This window comes from Cinclus cinclus, chromosome 3 (assembly GCF_963662255.1).
Source record: "Cinclus cinclus chromosome 3, bCinCin1.1, whole genome shotgun sequence".
NCBI classification, from domain to species: Eukaryota; Metazoa; Chordata; class Aves; order Passeriformes; family Cinclidae; genus Cinclus; species Cinclus cinclus.
In genome coordinates, this window is record NC_085048.1 from 66,734,159 (window position 1) to 66,751,855 (window position 17,697).

General features: G+C 35.7%; 1 protein-coding gene across 1 annotated transcript in view; it reads right to left on the bottom strand.

Moving 5' to 3' along the window:
• FMN2 (formin 2) overlaps window positions 1-17,697 on the bottom strand; it is a 152,097-nt gene that overhangs the window by 5,556 nt on the left and 128,844 nt on the right. Inside the window, exon 18 of the mRNA XM_062488953.1 lies at window positions 10,556-10,705. Within this exon, the coding sequence (XP_062344937.1) occupies window positions 10,556-10,705 (150 nt within the window). The remainder of the gene's footprint in view (window positions 1-10,555; window positions 10,706-17,697) is intronic.

The following is a 17,697-nucleotide window of genomic DNA, read 5'->3' on the forward strand; positions in this document are numbered from 1 at the left end:
TCCTGAGAATTATGACCCTTAGGCAAAGGCAGGCATGTAGGCAGGCATGTGATTGATTTATTGTTCTGAAAATCTGTTTTTACTTAAACTATTTTGTTTTAAAGTACTAATACTTTCTGTTTGAGAGATTGTTCAGTCCCCTTATAAAGCCATCACTCTCAATGGCAACCGAATTCTCAGAAGCAGGACATCTTCAAGGCATGATCTGAGAGTGGGAGAGGAAGATGGAGGTGGGAGGGACATGGTGTGCTCTTGAAGAGGCCAGGTGCAACCTTAATTTGATTCATGTAGTGGGAATGACTTGCAAGCTTGCAGTGTGTTAAACTTTGCTAAACTGATGCTCAAACTATCCCACTTCATACTTTGCAGCCAGTTTTCAAACTCACTTTATTTCAGCAAACTGACTTTGGTTCATTTACTATCAATCCCTGTCCCATTTTATGCCAATTCTGGCTCAAAAGTGAACATATCTGTTTGACAGAAAAGATAACATCAACTGTGTTACTTTGAGCAATTTTTGCCTCTTATCCTTTTCCCAAGTAGTTTCTTGATTTTTATCTTAGTGAGAATATAATCCTACAAAAACTAGTCTTCCCAGCCTAGACAACCACAGAGTTGAGCAGAGTTATTCAGGCTCCTGGCATATTCGATAAATACTTATTAAGAATGTTAATCACTTGAATATCCTTAAATATTAAATTTAGCTAAAGCATTTCTTGCATTATTTCAGAAAGAATATACTTCCAAATAGGTACAACGATAAGGAAAGATGTAGGGAACATACAACACTGACGATCAGCAGATCAGTTAAAAAAATAAACAAAAAATCTACAAGGGAATGAATAGTCACTGACTTACAGAGCCTAAGAATTATAGTCCTGAAATCTGCTACTTAATAAGATTGAGTCTACCAATTGTCACCTGTAACAAAAGAAGTAGTTTCTTATTTCCATAGTAATAAAAATTTTTCTCCAGCCCTATCAGCTCCTTGTGCATCATATTTATTGTGAGACCAGCATATAAAAATTAAAGACAGCCTGCAAGATGAATAAGCAAGCTATACTTCAGCATGCACACAGGAAAAAGAAACCAGACATGCTTAAAAACCCAAAAGAGTGGTTTTATCTACCTTCTAGACCAAAAGCCAGCCTGGCCACAACCTTATCAAAGCTCTGAGACTTTCTGTCATCATTCAATCCATTGAAGGGGTAGCCACTTCCCTGCCACTAAACATTAGTAATTTTGTCTGAAGTATCTGTGGCAGACAGATTCATTTCCTACTGGCTCCATCTAGGCTTGGTCGCCTTACACTTCACTAGTGAGCACAATGACATGACAAATGTAATCACAGTGAGAGCACTGGAAAGTTATGCCTTAGATAGTAGAGCTGCTCACAAAAACTTCCATGATAAACTCAGACAGATATTACTTTTATGGGTGACAGTATAGTTTGTGAAACCCAAAATACATTTTTCTGCAGATATTCTGCATTTTTTAACACAAAACAAGGCTGAAGCCAATACTTTTTACACTACTAAGTGCTTATTATCAGTTAAATAAAAAGAATGTTGCCAAAATATTTTATGTAGCTTTATCTGGTTGAAGATTGAGTTAAACTTGTTTATAATACCTTTACATATAAAAACAAATAGAAAATTCCTCCACTAAATTATCAAATGCCAAACATCTTTCAGATTTCAAGGGCAGAAAATTTTAAAACTCTCCTTAAATTCTCCCAAGGCAATATTCCTATACTTTATTCATTGACTAAAATATTGAAAATATTTTTTGTTAAGGGAGAAACCAAAACATAAAACCCAATATGAAAAGTTACAAATTCCAACATAAAAGTCAAATAATAAAATGTAGACCTTTTACTTTCATGCCAATAGGGTTGAAGTGATGACACAGATATGATTCAGTAACTGACCGCGAAGACTTTATACAGATAAGAAGCACATTGTAATGTACCTGGTTCCCTCAAACAAACTGATGAAACCTAACCTTAGCCTACCAACAGAGAGATAATGTATTAGACTATCCTGACATCCCTGCAAGCTCCTTGCATGGTTAAGTCAAAGACCACAAGGCAGACAATGGCTGTTGGAAAGACACAGTGATTAATCATAATTTCACTCAAAGGACCACAGACAAATAGATTAAAATGTTTAAATCTGGCCACTTAACATAGAAAATAATCTGTAGGAGGACCTTGAATAAGATACCTCCTCTGTCAACAATGTAGATGTTGAGGAATACATTTCACATTATTTTAGTGTGAATCATGTCAAATAGGCCTAAAATAAAGCTTCAAGGCCAACTGAAATGAAAATTAGACTTTCTCATTTACAGTCTCACTATGCTTCACCAAACACTGAAAAATATTCTGAAAGTATTTCAATTTAGAAGTATTTAGTTTCACTTTGTTCTCTCTAGCAGTCATACTCTTGGTGATCTAGGGGTTCTGCTGTTATCTGTGAAAAGATATACAGGTGTGAATAAATAAAGAGAATATTGTGCAAAACACTATTTAAGGATTATAATTTTATAATTAAAGAGAATTCACACAGAAATGGCTATGTTTCTAATAAAATGCAGGCATACATATCCTCACTTAAATACATTAAATGTATTTAATGGCCTTTGTAATTAAATTGTCAGAGTGGTCAGTATTTCAGGTCGTACCTGGCTACTTTCAGGCAAGATGGAAATCACTTTCCTACAGACTTTGCATACCAAGATTGAAATTTATCTAAGAAAAGATAGTCATTGATTTTTCACTGTTTTTCTTGGAACTGAAGCCAGGTTGCTCTGAAAGAAGCTGGCTACATTTGGGCTAATTCAACAGGAAATTATAAGGAAAGGGAAGAAGACTAGAAGTGAGGTAAAACTAGTAACATAATCAGCAAGCAAAAGAGACATATAAGTGCACAGAAGTGTGAAACTCTGTCTTATCTGTAAAACATTTTTAAGCAGCAGGTGGAATAAAAGAAGGCAAAAACCCCAATGTGTAGAAAAGGATAAGAAAAGTGTCAGTAAATAGACTACATGTAGAAGATGATTCTTAGAGAGAATATGGAAACATACCCTGGACATAAGAGTTGCTACACTGGGTCTTTTGGGGCTACGACACTGGATAATTGATAACTACCGGATTGGTAGTTAAAACAAATATGAGAATTGAGTGAATAGAAGGGATCAGCAAAAAGAAAATAAAAAAACCTGTAGTCATCTGGAGAGCCACAACATTTAGAGTTCTCCAGTGCAGGAGTTGGGAAAGTAAGAGGCCTTGAATTTTGCTGCATGAGGTAAAAAGTGTCCATCCATCACTACGTAACAACTCAAAAATTACTGCAGACACAGAAATGTTCTGTGTTCTTACACAAATATTCTACACAAATATTAAATGTTCTTACACAAATATCTAAGAAAACCTCCTGATGTTAGACTATTTCCTATACTGATAGCATAAAACATGCCCAGAGCCATGCACTTACACTTAATGGATGTTGCCATAAAACATGCCAACTCCATGCACTGTTTTAGCAAACTTCGGGAGAGCAAGGAAATTCACATCTTCAGTAGTTCAGGATCAGTCTGGGTTACAGTAGGTTTTAAGCCTTTGTGAGCATTTCAAACATTTGGGGACTAATAATTAATGACAAATCCTGCTCATTTGTAAAACATTACAATGCTTCAATGTACCTCAAATGCCAAAGTGATCATTTTGCCTGGCAATAAAACCACTAACAAGTATAAAAAGCATATTAAGTGCCTGAAAATAGTTCTGTTTAAAATTTTTAATTATAAAATTATTTTCAACAATATGCAACTATATATTGAATATGTAGCCCCCTTTTTATCATAGACAAATGTCATTCTTTATTCAAGAGGTGGTGAACAGGAAAAGGTTAAGAAAAGATCAAAAAGATCACCACGTGGTAGGAATAAGGTATCCCATTCTATCACTACAGCTTTGACTATCACACCCAGTCTGACATGACAGCCATGAAAAGAGTCTGTAAACTTCATTATGAAATGATGGTTGTTAGCTGCCTTCTTTTTTATGCAAAACACACATACTAGGTTGCAACATAATGTGCCAGCATGATACACCACCATCACCACACAGATACTACTGAAGAACCCTTGGCTGTTTATGTGAGGGCCATTCTGGGATCCAACCTCAAACAAGTCACACAAATTAGGAAATATTACACATTTGGAACTAGTTTTTTACTAGATCCTTCACTTTGTTTAAGTTTACTATTCATAAGCACCAGTTGGCTCACAGCTGCAAATGGGAATATTTTTCCTCTCTTATAAAACACAGGATTGCTTAAAAATGTTAGAGTAAGGTATTCAAAAGGATTTTCCACCAAAGATCCAGACTGAGAAACACATCTCCAAATGCTTTTTTTCTCCCACAAACTTCTCCCTCAAAAATATGCTAAGAAATGAAAGTTCTGTTTTCCTCCCCCTAAGCAAAGTATGATGATGCATTAATTAAAAAAAAAAAATACTATCCTCCAAAAAATGCACAAGGAAGAACACAAACCATACATGTTGAGCAACCTCTTATCTGGACAGCAAACAGTGTCTTTGTGAGGTACTGCCTCACAGCTAGCTGCTGAAACTTTGATGTGTTTAGGCTTTTACAAGTAGATTTTCCAGGGCCCCTAACAGTATATTCTGACCAGAAAGCTATTAAGGTTAATGATTTTGAAATACTCCCAGAAACTGAAGATCCGTGTAATTATTCAACTCAATGTCATGTAAAATTGTCTTCTGGTTTGAAATGTTATTATAACTGAGTTGTAAACCCATGTCCTACCATCATGCAGCTCAGTTGGTTAGAGTGTAACAAACACACTGAGATTAAAGCTTCCAAAAGACCTCAGCAAATGTATCTGCCCATGACTACTCACATAACCCTTGGAGCTTTTAGTTGGCATTACAGGAGTATGCCAAGCAAAATGTGACCCCACTAAACATACTCCACATGTTCATCATTTCCCTCTCATGTTGCAACTCCATATACATTTTTCTTGTCTTTTCTTCCACCTCTGCATTTCTTTGCAAGTACCTATTCCCATGTCCCTCGATTTCTCACTCTCAAGTCTGACTCACTGGTTCATATTATATGCATTAAAAAATATCCCTTAAATTACTCTGAGAGGACATTGCTCGTGCTATGGGATTTAATGCCCTCCTCTGCAAGCAGAAGTGGCAGCTTACCAATATGCTCCTCACTGTGCAACGTACAGATATCCCATGCCAGACTTTAAATTGCTCAACAGCAAGTTTTAAATCATCCTGCCGAGGAGTCTGTAGGGAGACATACCAGTCTTTCTGCAGAGGGAGATCAATGAGCTGTGGAGACATGCTGGCCAGGAATCTCCCTTTCATCTAGATATACACAGTGTGACACACCAGGTGCCAGCTTAACTGCTATTCTTACGGGAATGGGCAACCTCTGCATTTGAGAGATGAGTGCATTTTTCTGAGTTTATAGATTATTTTTAATGTGTCAAAGATTTATCATGGGAGTTAAAGGGTTGAATAAAGTCAGCCAAAAGAAATTCTCAAGCTTAGCGTGATGCAAGATAGCAGGGACTTACAGAATTTTACCATCGTGTTGATTCTGCTTATGAACTCTCCTCTGCTGGCGTCCCTGACACAGCCTCTGTTCAGCAGCACAAGTCCTTGTAAAGGAGAGGACCTTCGTATGCCTTATGTCCACATTTACAGGGCACCTATATCTGCCCCTCGCTCCTTCCTCCTCCAGCTCTCCCATCTAGAAACACAACTAATACAAGGGAAATCCTTGCCAAGTCACAGACCCTCAAGAACAGCGAACAGTCTGGAGAGGGGAAACACATCCAGAGCTGGAGAGGACTAATAAGTGTAAACACCTCATTGGCCCCCAGAGAAAGGGAAGGTGGAGCTGTGGCCCTACATATGAGTTTCTGTCACATCACTGATCTGTTTCTAGTAAGGTCTGAGCTGGTATCTATGACCTGATGATATTGATACTAACATTGGACAGCAGTGGAACTTTAAAACATAAGATTTACTTAAGGACTGAGTGCTTTTTGCTATTGTAATGAGCCAGTGTATATTTAATGGCTATAAAGAAAAGATGTAGTCCTACACATGAATCATTGCTGCCCATAGCAATATGAGATTTTCTGACAAATAACTGTATTTTTATATTTTATTTCCATGACCAGCAGTTGCTTAACTTTTTAATTTTTTAGAGCATTTCAATACTTCTCTCTTGGGATGCTGCTTCATGAGCTCTTTTCATCTTTCATTCTTAAGACAGGATATCTTTTCCTGGTTGGTAGGAAAATGGTAGAATCTGGGCAACAATTCTGCAGGGCTTTGCTGGATGTCAAGAAAAATAAAAATACTTCTTGCTCTCACAGAAGTGCTAGACTGGAATAGAGCACTTAAGATTGTCTACTTCTAACTCAGAAACATGAAAAACATTATTAGAAGTGAAAGACAGATAAATGAAAAAGGGTTAATACATTGATAGGCCAGCTTGTAAAAGACACTTTTTCAAAACAGGAGGGAAAACCAGGCATTTGTAGATTGGTGGTCTGATTGCCTATGAGTTTTCCTAAGAAAGGGGAGACTTTTGCAGAGGTGTTACTGCAGCTGTGCATTGTCTGACTGTATTCAGAGAGCAATATGCTTCTGTGGTTATGCAAAACCTCAATTTATAGGTAATAAGGGTGCTGAACAGGAAGCTTGTCAAGATCAAAAAAATCATACTCTCTCTTTTCAAACAACATTAAAAATATTAGGGAAATTTTCACCTAGTCAGCTCTTCTAGTTTTTCTTGCTAATTAAGCACAAAAGTGCAGGCTATACTGACAGTAAACCTTTCAAGAGTTTGCAAAGTCTGAATGAAAACCACAGATCATGACTGACATTATAAGTACATTTAAAGGACAATGACAACAACACAATAACTGTAAAAACACAAAACATGCGCCATTAAGTCTGATTATGGATTTCCTTTTTTTTTCTATGGGTTTTCTGCAATTTTTGCAGGCTTTTTGTTTGTTTTGGATTGTTGTTTTTGGACTTTTTAAAAGCTGCTTAATCAGAAAGAAGTAGTATTTGAAAATTTTCACTTGAAAGGATATATATGTAGGATAGCTAGATCATCAGAAATGTCAATCTCCACAAAATAACAGAGACTTTAAAAACCCAGTATCAATTTCCAATGGAATGATCTAATCAGCCTTAACTGCAGCATGACTACAAAAAATATTACTGCTCAGAAAGCCTCTTTGCAGACCTATGCTTTTACTGCAATTTTCAGGTGCATTTTTATTTTGATTTCTAGTGTATTAAAATTATCATGCATAATTTTCCCTACAGATGATATTTTCCAGTTCTGCTTTACTTCAAGTGAGAGAAGAGCAAAAGCAATAGAAAAGTTCAGAAAAAATAATCGATTTTAACTTTGCACCATTTTTCTTTTCTCATCTTCTCGTAAGGAAATACAAAGTCAGACACTTCAGTGTTTATCTTTTGCATATAAATGCCTGGCAAACCAATATGCAAGTTGAAATGCCAGTTGAAAAGTGTTTAAAATAAGAAATGTCTGACTGCTTTCTTTAGAACATACATGCTTAACCTATCAGTAAGAAAATATAGTACTACCTTTGGAAATACCATCTCTGAAAATCCTGTGGTTAAATGATTGTAAAGGAGTAAGACACATATTTGCAGAGATTAAATAAGGAACAGCCTCTATTAGCAATCCATATGGAAACTGGGATACAAAATATTCTAGAAAAACCCAAATCAACCAGGGGTTGATAAAGATGATCAAACTAAAAAAGACAAGGGAATAAAGTTACACATTCTATAAACAGTTATTGTAAATAAAGTATGTCTCATGAGGCAGCAACCTGGTCAATAACTCGCTAAGGTAGCATACCACAGTCTTTGAAAAAGTCTCACTGTATCTGTCCTTTGATTTTGCTGCCAATGAACAATTATAGGAAGTTTCTCTCATCATTAAAATTTTAGCCTGCTCCTCAACTTATCAGCAGAAAAAAATTCAATAGCATTACCTAAAGAGGATAATCTACTTTCTTGAAATAATTATATTTCAGTGGCAATAGGCAGTTTTAAGGTTTTTGTCACCTACAGATCTTTTGATCTAGGCTGAGATTTTGAAAACCATCATGATGTACATTCTTACAACTTTGGGCAACACATGTATATTTCCATTGAGATTCTTCTCCTTTGACCTCTCAATACCAAGACACCTTCATAACACACCATCTTGTCTTTTACTAAAAGAGACAGAAATGCAAAATAAAGAAGAAAAGCCTAAAAGACAACTTCAGATAACAGCTTGAACTATGACTGGAGACAATGTATTTTCTGTGCAAAGGCTTTGATAAAAGAGTTGTTTAACCAAAGAAGATACTTAAATTTTGGGAAAATGATATGTTGTACTTGAACAAACTGTTACTCTTACTGCCAATTTGGCCAAAACATTCTAATTCCTAAAATGCAATGAAGAGAGCTTGATTTTGCCAGACCTGACACAGCAACACCAAAGATCTCTCAGAGCTGACCATAGCCAAGACATCAAAGGTCCCCAAAGTCTAAACCCTTCCTCACCTGAACAAATGAAATAGAGTGGAAGATTTAAACTCGATGAGGCAAGTAAAAGTTAAAAATTAAACCAAAAATCTACTTGTGATTTTCAGGATATATTATTTTTAGTCATAACCTCAGTAACTTCCTGGATAGAAGTTACAGAGTGAAAGTCTCCTTCAACCCATCAGTTCTGAGTCTGGGTTTGAACAACAGTTCTTCCAAGGGATGTCCCAGTTTCTTCTCCTACTGTAGGTCCTTCTCACTGCCCTTTCCCTTCCCTGTCACATCTTGCACCTGCAGACATTTTGTAGGTTACACATGTTCAGTTCCTTTCAGGCTAGAACCACACTTGCCCTAGAAGGGACAAGCTGGCAGACAGCATTTTTTCTCTGCTGCTTCAACACATCCTCTTAGTACACATATACATTGAACTCAAAGAGGGTCAAATAATCCTAATCTCAATCCCATTCTTCGCTCAATCTTTAGATGTCTAAGGAGGAAGAAGTTGTGTGCTAATTAAGTTAATGTCTTTTAAAGAAAACTATTTTTCAGTGAGAACCCTCCGGATGATTTTTTTTGGGGTTTTAAAAGACAAGTAGCTTAGTATTTTGAAATAAAATTACTTTTTTTTTTAAAATCCTTTTCTATAAAATACACAAGACTAAATTAAGGTGTATTAACTAGGCAGCTAAATCCCTGCATAAGAAACCAAAGATATTTAATTGTCAAACCAGTTTCAAAGATATATACTTAATTACATAAAATTAATTCAGTCAGTAATATGAAATAGATCCCCAGTGATCTGCTGTACTGTGTTAATATTTGCACTATACTCTTGCTATAGCAGCAAATCCATTTTTTTTCACTGTGAGACTGAGCCTTTTTGTTCCAAAACGTACCCACTTACAGCAAATATATACAGTATACACTACATTGACCATCTAGGTTCCTCAGGAAAGTTATCAGTAACTTTCTAAACCAATAGTCAGAAGTCTGTGAAAATTACATAGGATGACTGCACTTGGAAAAAGGGCCTGTTCTTGTCAATTTACCCAACAACAGGCTGAAGTCAATAATTTAATTAATCTAAAGCTTCAACCCCATCAGTGTTTAGGCTCAAATGTAGCTGCAACTCAAGCTGCTAACACTTCTAGGATTATATAACAATGCTGAGAATTTACATGTTTGAATTATCTTCATTTTTCCTTATATGACATTTATTACTTTTTAAGCAACTGATTAATTCTTGGCATAATTTTTGCAAACAAATGTGACCACAATGGACTATCCTGCATGCAGATGAGTACAGACTTCATAACTCTTCTGAATCTTGGACCAGACACCAGGGCTGATTTTTCAAAGCTACATCTAATTTTCCTTATGCCATGTTATACCACACTTGCCTTTGTGTACACCATCACCTGGGCTGTGATTCACAATACAATTCAGTCTGACTTTTTTTTAACACAGGGCTAATTGACTTATTCCTTCTGTCTTCCCTTTTCCCAGCATCGTCAAACAAATATTTACAACATGCCATGTCTTAATGCCTTGACTTTCTTTGACTAAATATGCTGATGAAAATCTTTAATCAACTTTCAGGCCTAAAACAAGTCCTTCATTCCTTGGATTCATAGTAGCATGGTAGTTACATGCTCTGCCAAAAACACTATTCAGGTAATGGACTCAAAAACTTTAGCACAAACTGGTATTAAAATCCCATTCAACAATTAGGATGACTGGGGGGTTGTGGGTGATGGGAGTGGGTGTCATGATCTGTTAAAACAACAAAACCTGAGAAAACTCCAAAAGGCATTCAGTAGGTTGTGTGTTAATGAAGTGTGGCTGACTGGTTTCTGTGCGATTGCTCCCAATAACATTCTTTGAGAAAAGCCTTTGAACAAACAAACAAATGTACCTTTCTTGAAGAATAAGTTTGTTTTCCTTCTTCCAGAAGTCTTTGAAGTCAGAACTGAATTCATGCCAAATACTGAAGAAAGAATGTGGGGACACCTCCTTCTCACCCATTTTTGGTTTCATGCAGAAATAGGCTGTAGTTTCCAAAAAGCTGTCAAAGAAAGCAGAAATATCAAATCCTTCAGTACTTGCTGTTTTTTTGTTTTTTTTTTTTTTTTTTACTTGACACTGACACAGTATTTAATTATTCTTGATAGGAGATCTAAAATAAAATAATATAAAAATGTAACAGTTCTGAGCTCTTCATATACAAGTAGGTACACAATGTAAGATGACTCTTCAGTAAAGTTTGGATCTGGGACTTGTCACAGTTTCTAGTTTTGACCAAAGTATTTTCCATTTCAAAAGCTAAAATGAACACACTGTCCACAGCCCTGCAAATCCAGATACCCACACCCACCCATATACTCCTTTTCTGTTGTGTTTAAAGCTTTTTTCAAAACACAGAGTTGAAGTCTATAAAGGACTGTAAATCAAGTTCTGTTAGATTTGTGATACAATACAATAGCTTAGGCTGGAGACTACAGAGAAGTATTAAAACTCAAACCTGCTTTGTACTAAACAAGAAATGATGCAACAGAAAACTTGGCCCAGGAACAGCTGTGCTAGGAAACGACTCCACCAGAACAATCCAACAACTCCTGAGCACAGCAAGAGTAAAACTGGGGTAGCAAACACACAAGCTACTCCTCAAGTAAAAGCTACTCCTGAAATGGAAAGGTCGTATTTCCCAAACTGAGTGAGGACTGCGAGTGCAACTAAAATTTGATATATTTCTGAGTTTGAATTGCTGCTATTTTATTTCAGGAATGTTACAGGAAGGTACAGAATAACTAGTTAATCAAGCAATATTTTAAAAAATATTATTCCATTTTGTTTTTTCACTGTGCATTTTGTAAATTCTGGAGATTTTAAGAATGTTTTCCTGATCTGAAGCTCAACATGCAAGCCACTGGAAAATTGCTTTTTTTATGAAAAATGCAGCAGAAAAAATCTCACTTGAAATATAATTGTAGGTGCTTTGCTCGCTGATCTGTTACTATTCATTGACTCCTTTCTCTGAATCATACATCACAGTTTTAATAATTTAATTATGGGAGGAAATCCAATTCCAGCTAAATGGATGGAGATATAGTTTTAGTCACAAAATTCATATCTTCGTTCATGGATTATGATGGTGAAAATAACATACAAAGATTCAACCATTCAGAATGGATACTCTCACGAGTTCTGCAAGAAAATGTTTACCCTAATTCTCAAACCTGAATATTCCAGTTGTTTTGCACAACCTAAAAAATAAGCATCTACATATATTATCAGATTGCTGAATAAAAAAGGCTGCATCTTAAAAATTTAACATCAATTTACCGACCAAATTTTACATCACATTTTTTCTCCTAATTTGCAATTAATTTTTCCAACTGCTGAAGCAAACTGAAAATGTTGAGCAACAAAGATATAGCACATAAAAATAGAGAAAACATACGAAGTTTTTAACCCATGACATTGGTACTCAAATGCCACCTTACCTGATCATGTCATTTCTCAGCTCTCTCAGGCTGCCATGGCACTCTGTTCTGCAACTCAGTGTTTAGTCAATAAATGCCTTTTTTTCAGCTGGGTTCTGTTGTGGGTTTGGTTTGGGTATTTTTCTCAAATTATTTATTAATGATGAATACTACTGGTTAAAATAATTCCTCTTACTTATTTTCCCCAGAGTTTTGTACTGGGAAGGATATTTATCATCTCTCCTCTGATTCCACAGAATCACTCTAAAAGGATATCCCTGATACTGCAGTCAGCTGCCCTGCTTTAAACTTCTTACTATTGTCACATATTTCCAGCTTTTTGCAAGACTGCAAATGTTATCAGGGAAGTATTTTTTTTCTCCCAGTCTCTTCCCTTAGACTTAGAGCTCCACAGCTGGCTAGTGTGGAATTTATATCAAAGGCTTATTTAAATTTTCAGAATTAACTGACAATATTTTTGAAGGAATGTGAGGAATGAAGAGCAAGAGAGAAATCTTGAGGCAACAGCTGAGTCAATGACTTATTTTTAAGAAGCTCTTTGAATGAAGTCCATTAATGATTTATGAAAGAGAGAATTTCATATGAGAAACCTTGTTTTGAGAAATGTGCCCTCAAAACATTGTGCAAACGACAATGATAAGAAAAGAATTTGATAGTGAATGGCCATCCCAAGTAATGCAATAACGTATGAGATAATAAGCTAGAATTCAATCACAGGAAAACATTCCAAGAAACAAGAAACCAAACAAAATGAAATTCATAATGCATAAGAGAACCCTCAATTAAAAAATAAATAAATAAACAGCACTAACATCTATTAGAGATGCAAAGACTTCCACGTTCTTCAATTATTCCAACTATCCTCTGAGAGCAGGAGGACATAATCAGTGTTTTTCCTCTGGTGACTGAAAACCTCCCTGAGGACTTCTTGTATAACCATTGCAAACTTACACATTCATACAGCTGTGTCTAACAGCTGTAACATAATTACTAGGTTTATAGAAAGCAGAGAAATGCTCATACAGGTTGCTTGACTCCCTAGCAGTTAGTTTGGGAGGTAAGGAAAATTAGCTGTCTGTGAAATGTGAAACAGCAGCAGCATAGCAGGTTGTCATTGTTAGTAGGTCACACCTTTCTAATGCCCAGAAACAATGCACAAGACATCAGCTGCAACACAATAATACTTCAGGGCACAAATCTCCACAAATCAAATATATTTTTCTATTCATGCAGATCAAACACTCATGACAGTTGCCATATTTTTTTCCAAATAGAGGGGTCTACCCTTCTTTAGCATTATAGTCTCTTAGAGTTCATTTAGAAGACATATGGAAACCTGCTTGCTATACATTTGATGCTGTCATTTTTGTAGTACAAGACAAAATGGCACAATTCATGCATGAAAGACAAAGCAAATAAAGCCAATCCAAATGAATCAAAACACGGACAGCAATAAATCCTCTCTGTTGCCATGGTCTTTAAATATCTGATTTGGAAATGTTTACATATGTCAAACTAGACATCTCTCAAGGCTAATTTGAGGAGGGGACACGCATTTTAAATACAAAGAGAAATTTTGATGACATTCCCATAGCCCCAAGATTAGATACAATCCTTTCAGACCTCAGACAGGCAATAAATATCTTAAATATCTCAGGTGCTTTTCTCTGGGACAAGTCATTCAAATTTTCCTGGTCATTCTTTAGCAGATTTTGAAACAAAGTATCTGCAAATACCAATTTTACTATTCCTAACGCTGTATCACACAGACATTTTGAATCAAGTAAGGGAGTAGCTATGAAAAGCCTTTTGTTCCTATACTCAAATTAATTTCTGCATCACACAACCTTGGGAAACTTATCTGACCTGTTTGAATTTCATTTCACCCATATGCAAAATTAAATATTTATTTTGAAACAAGTACTGCAGAGCTTGTTTAGTGTCCATTTCTCAAGTGAAAAAGTTCATACTTATCCATGCTCTGAGAGTCTAAAAGGAAAAGAATGCGCATTAGAGAAGTTCTTTGAGTCATGGAATAGGGAAAGAAGGGCATGCAACTTAGTTTCAGTGATAAAAAAAAGGTAAAGGAGGTCACTGCCTTTGCTTCTAACAGCCTGACTTTTCAAGCGTGATTAAAAATATGACAGTGATGTTCACACTACTCTCTTACCCTGATATGGTAAAAGCCAGAAATATTTAAACAGGTTTCAGACTGCATTTCATATCCCTCATACTGGCCCTGAAGGAAAACTAAATAACATCATCTTTCTCAAAACAATGGAAGAGTTGCTCATCTCTCTGACAAGTAAGGTAAGGAAATAACATCAGGAAAGATGGTTAGTTTCTTTTCTTCCTTTCTTGTCTTCTAATGTCTTTGTTTCATGTGTTTGGGTAATTCAATAAAAATCACTTCAGACTGATGTCTGAACTCACTGCTTACTCAAACGTGGAAATTTGATGAATGAATCACTGGACTTTTACATATGCTCCCTTGAGTACCACTATGAGTCTATGAAAGTGATTTTTCTATTTGGAGGAAAGAAAGGAACGGATGTACTAACAGCCAAACCAAATTTAATCATATGAAAAAGAAGCTATTCACATTGCAAATGGCTCATTGACAGCAATACTAGTTAATAGACCTGATCCATTAGGAATATCTTAAGAACAGCTACGGCTTATTCAGCCTTTTTTCCCATTCCATTCTGAAAACAGCTAGCAAAAAGTCGCAGACAACTCCAATCCAAGCCAATCCAACAGCAGTGGCTGTTTTATAAAAATATACAAAAGCAAATCAACAATACTAGAACAGCAGTAGTTTCATCTCAGCATTATTTGATCAGGCTTCCTCGGCCAAACAAATAGCAAAGCAACCACAGGTACAGACATGCCCTGGCTGACCCTTCTGAGAAATGCTGAACACACAAACACACATGTACCTGGTTTGCCCATGCAGCAAACTAAATCACCTGCAAGGGTAAAGATTTGCTCCAATATGGATTTAAAAGCAGAAAAAAGTGTTTCTATTCTGCACTGTTTAACAGACTACGTATTTCGGTTGAAGTTTGAACATGGGTATTCTTTTCTGTTTTGGCTTTATAAATCTCTAAGCATCACTTACATACATTAGCGATTAAGAGCAGTCAGTGTGAATGGTGTAACCTGTTACTTTTGTGAAGCAGTTGTGTTTCAGAAGCAGTTCTAAATCAGGCTGAAACTACTAAAGCATCTTTCAGTTCAATTAAACTCATAAATAAAATTCACAACTAAGCATTCTACCAAATAGGCAAAAGGAAAAGGCTGTATGTGCCTCCTGCTACTTAAAATCTGATGTGAGTCTTATTTAAAGCTTAACTGAGTTGATGGGCATGTAAACCCATTCAGTGTTGATCCTGAATTACTGACTATATATAGAAGGTGAGTACAATATAGGTAACAGTATTTACTTCCTGGATGCTAATAATTTGAATAATCATATTAGTATCTGGTTTGTTTTATAAAGGGGCCAAGGCTTTGTATCTATTTTCTTAGTGTATTCAACATCTGAAAGCAAGAATTAATCTTCAGACAGAATACCAACCACTGCAACAAGGTCACACAAAATTATGCAAAATAAAAGAGTAGCGGCATCCTGATGATTGAGAAAGCACAAGACTGTTAAACTTTATATGCACAGCATTTTATGAAGGCTGTAATTTTTTATTGATGTATTTTGTTGAAGGTCCTTCTCTGTACTATAACTTTACATCACTTTCTTCACCTTCTCTTTGCTTTTTTAAAAAAAGTATGAATTCCTCTCCTCAGTGCTGTCTCTTGCTCTGCATAGTTATAAGTGAAAAAAAAAAGTAAAAAAGAAATATAGGTTCATTCAAGATATCTAGTACCTAAATTCCGGTAAGAAATTTCTTCTTGTCCTTTTATTTTTCCCCCCCTTTTTTAAAGGAAGAAAAGTAACTTTCTTACATTAAAAAGAAAGTTGAGATAATATGCCATCTTAAATTAGCTGCCAGAATCATTAATCTCATTTCTTATTTGCCAATTTATATTGTGCAACTATGTATTTTGTAATATTGTTCCTTAGAAAACAAAGGTCTCAAGAGATTTTCCCTTCCCTCTAAAAAAAAACTTGCCAAGGATTTGCAATGTTTTGAATCCTAAGTCATCTCCTTCATGCCTGGTCCCTTGCCTCCTATAAATTCATATTAAACAGAAACTTTTTTTATTGCATCAACCATATGAAAATTAGCAGCTTCAGTACCAGCAAAAAAAATCCCTCTACCTTTGAAGCACCATTTTCTTTTCTCCCAACAAAAGCTCAACAAAAAACATCCAATATTAAGAACAGAAAATTATGTTTTTGACAGGCTGGTCCGTTTTGTTCATGAGAATTTTAACACCCTCCCTCCCATGAGTAGAAATACATTACTACTTTAATGATCTTCTACAATGATCAATATTATCAGTTGTACATAGTTATTAGTAAGACAAATGCAGAACTTCCATATTTTATGCTGAAGGCAGCAGACCCTGTAACTGAATGCTGTTGCATAGTACAGAGCATATACTGTGACACAGACTGTTAAATTCAACAGGTATTAGGACTACAGCTTTCCCCTAAACATTTTGGGAAAAATAAAATTTTAGGAAGAATGATGATCTCATGGTGTTAACACTGAATAAACCCTTTGCATATCAGATGGCCATTTCAACCTCAATTTAAACTGTTATTCCCTTCCCTGTAGACCCTTCCATTTACTTAATTCAATGTGAGAGTATTTCTTTGTTCCTTTCTTTCAGGAACAATGTGCCTCATAACAGCAGGTTACAAGCCAGCAAAATGAAATGCCCATAACTAAATTAAATTATAATTTTGTTGAAAGGTGAATGTGAGCACTGAGACTGTCAAAATCTTTATTTTAGAAAATATTTTTATCAGGTCCAGATTAAGGTATATTGCTTGGGTATGATGAAATTTGCCTAATCAGTTCTTGTTGCTTATATCTTCTGGAAACATTAGGCTATCAGGGATCTTAGTTAATACTACATTTAAAAGCATTCTGCAAGATCTTCCCTCACTGGTTTAATTATTTTTTAATTTGTATTTTTATTCTCATTCATCTCTTAAACATAGGCTTCAACCTGGTCCCTCTATATGTTTGGGTTGGGTTTGGGTTGATTCCAGGACTTTTTTGCATTATTTTGATGTAAACAAGTGCTCCACTGATATAACAATACTATCTTTTATCCAAGGTGGCATGTGATTTGGTGCTAAGTTTTATCAGGAGTGAGCTATCTTGGCAAACTGAACTTTTCTGGTGACCAAAAAAAAAAAACAAAACCAAAACCAAAAAACTGTGCTGCCAAAGGCATTCTGCATATACTGAGTCAGATTCCAGCCATTTGAAAAATCAAAGGTCAGGAAATGTAAGGTAGAGGTATTGTTGCTACCTTCATCATATTATATGAAAAGCATTTGTGAGCTACATCTCACCCAGTAACTGGGGTTTATGTGAACCTAAATTCTGCTTTGGATATTTAAAGGTTGCATTTCCAT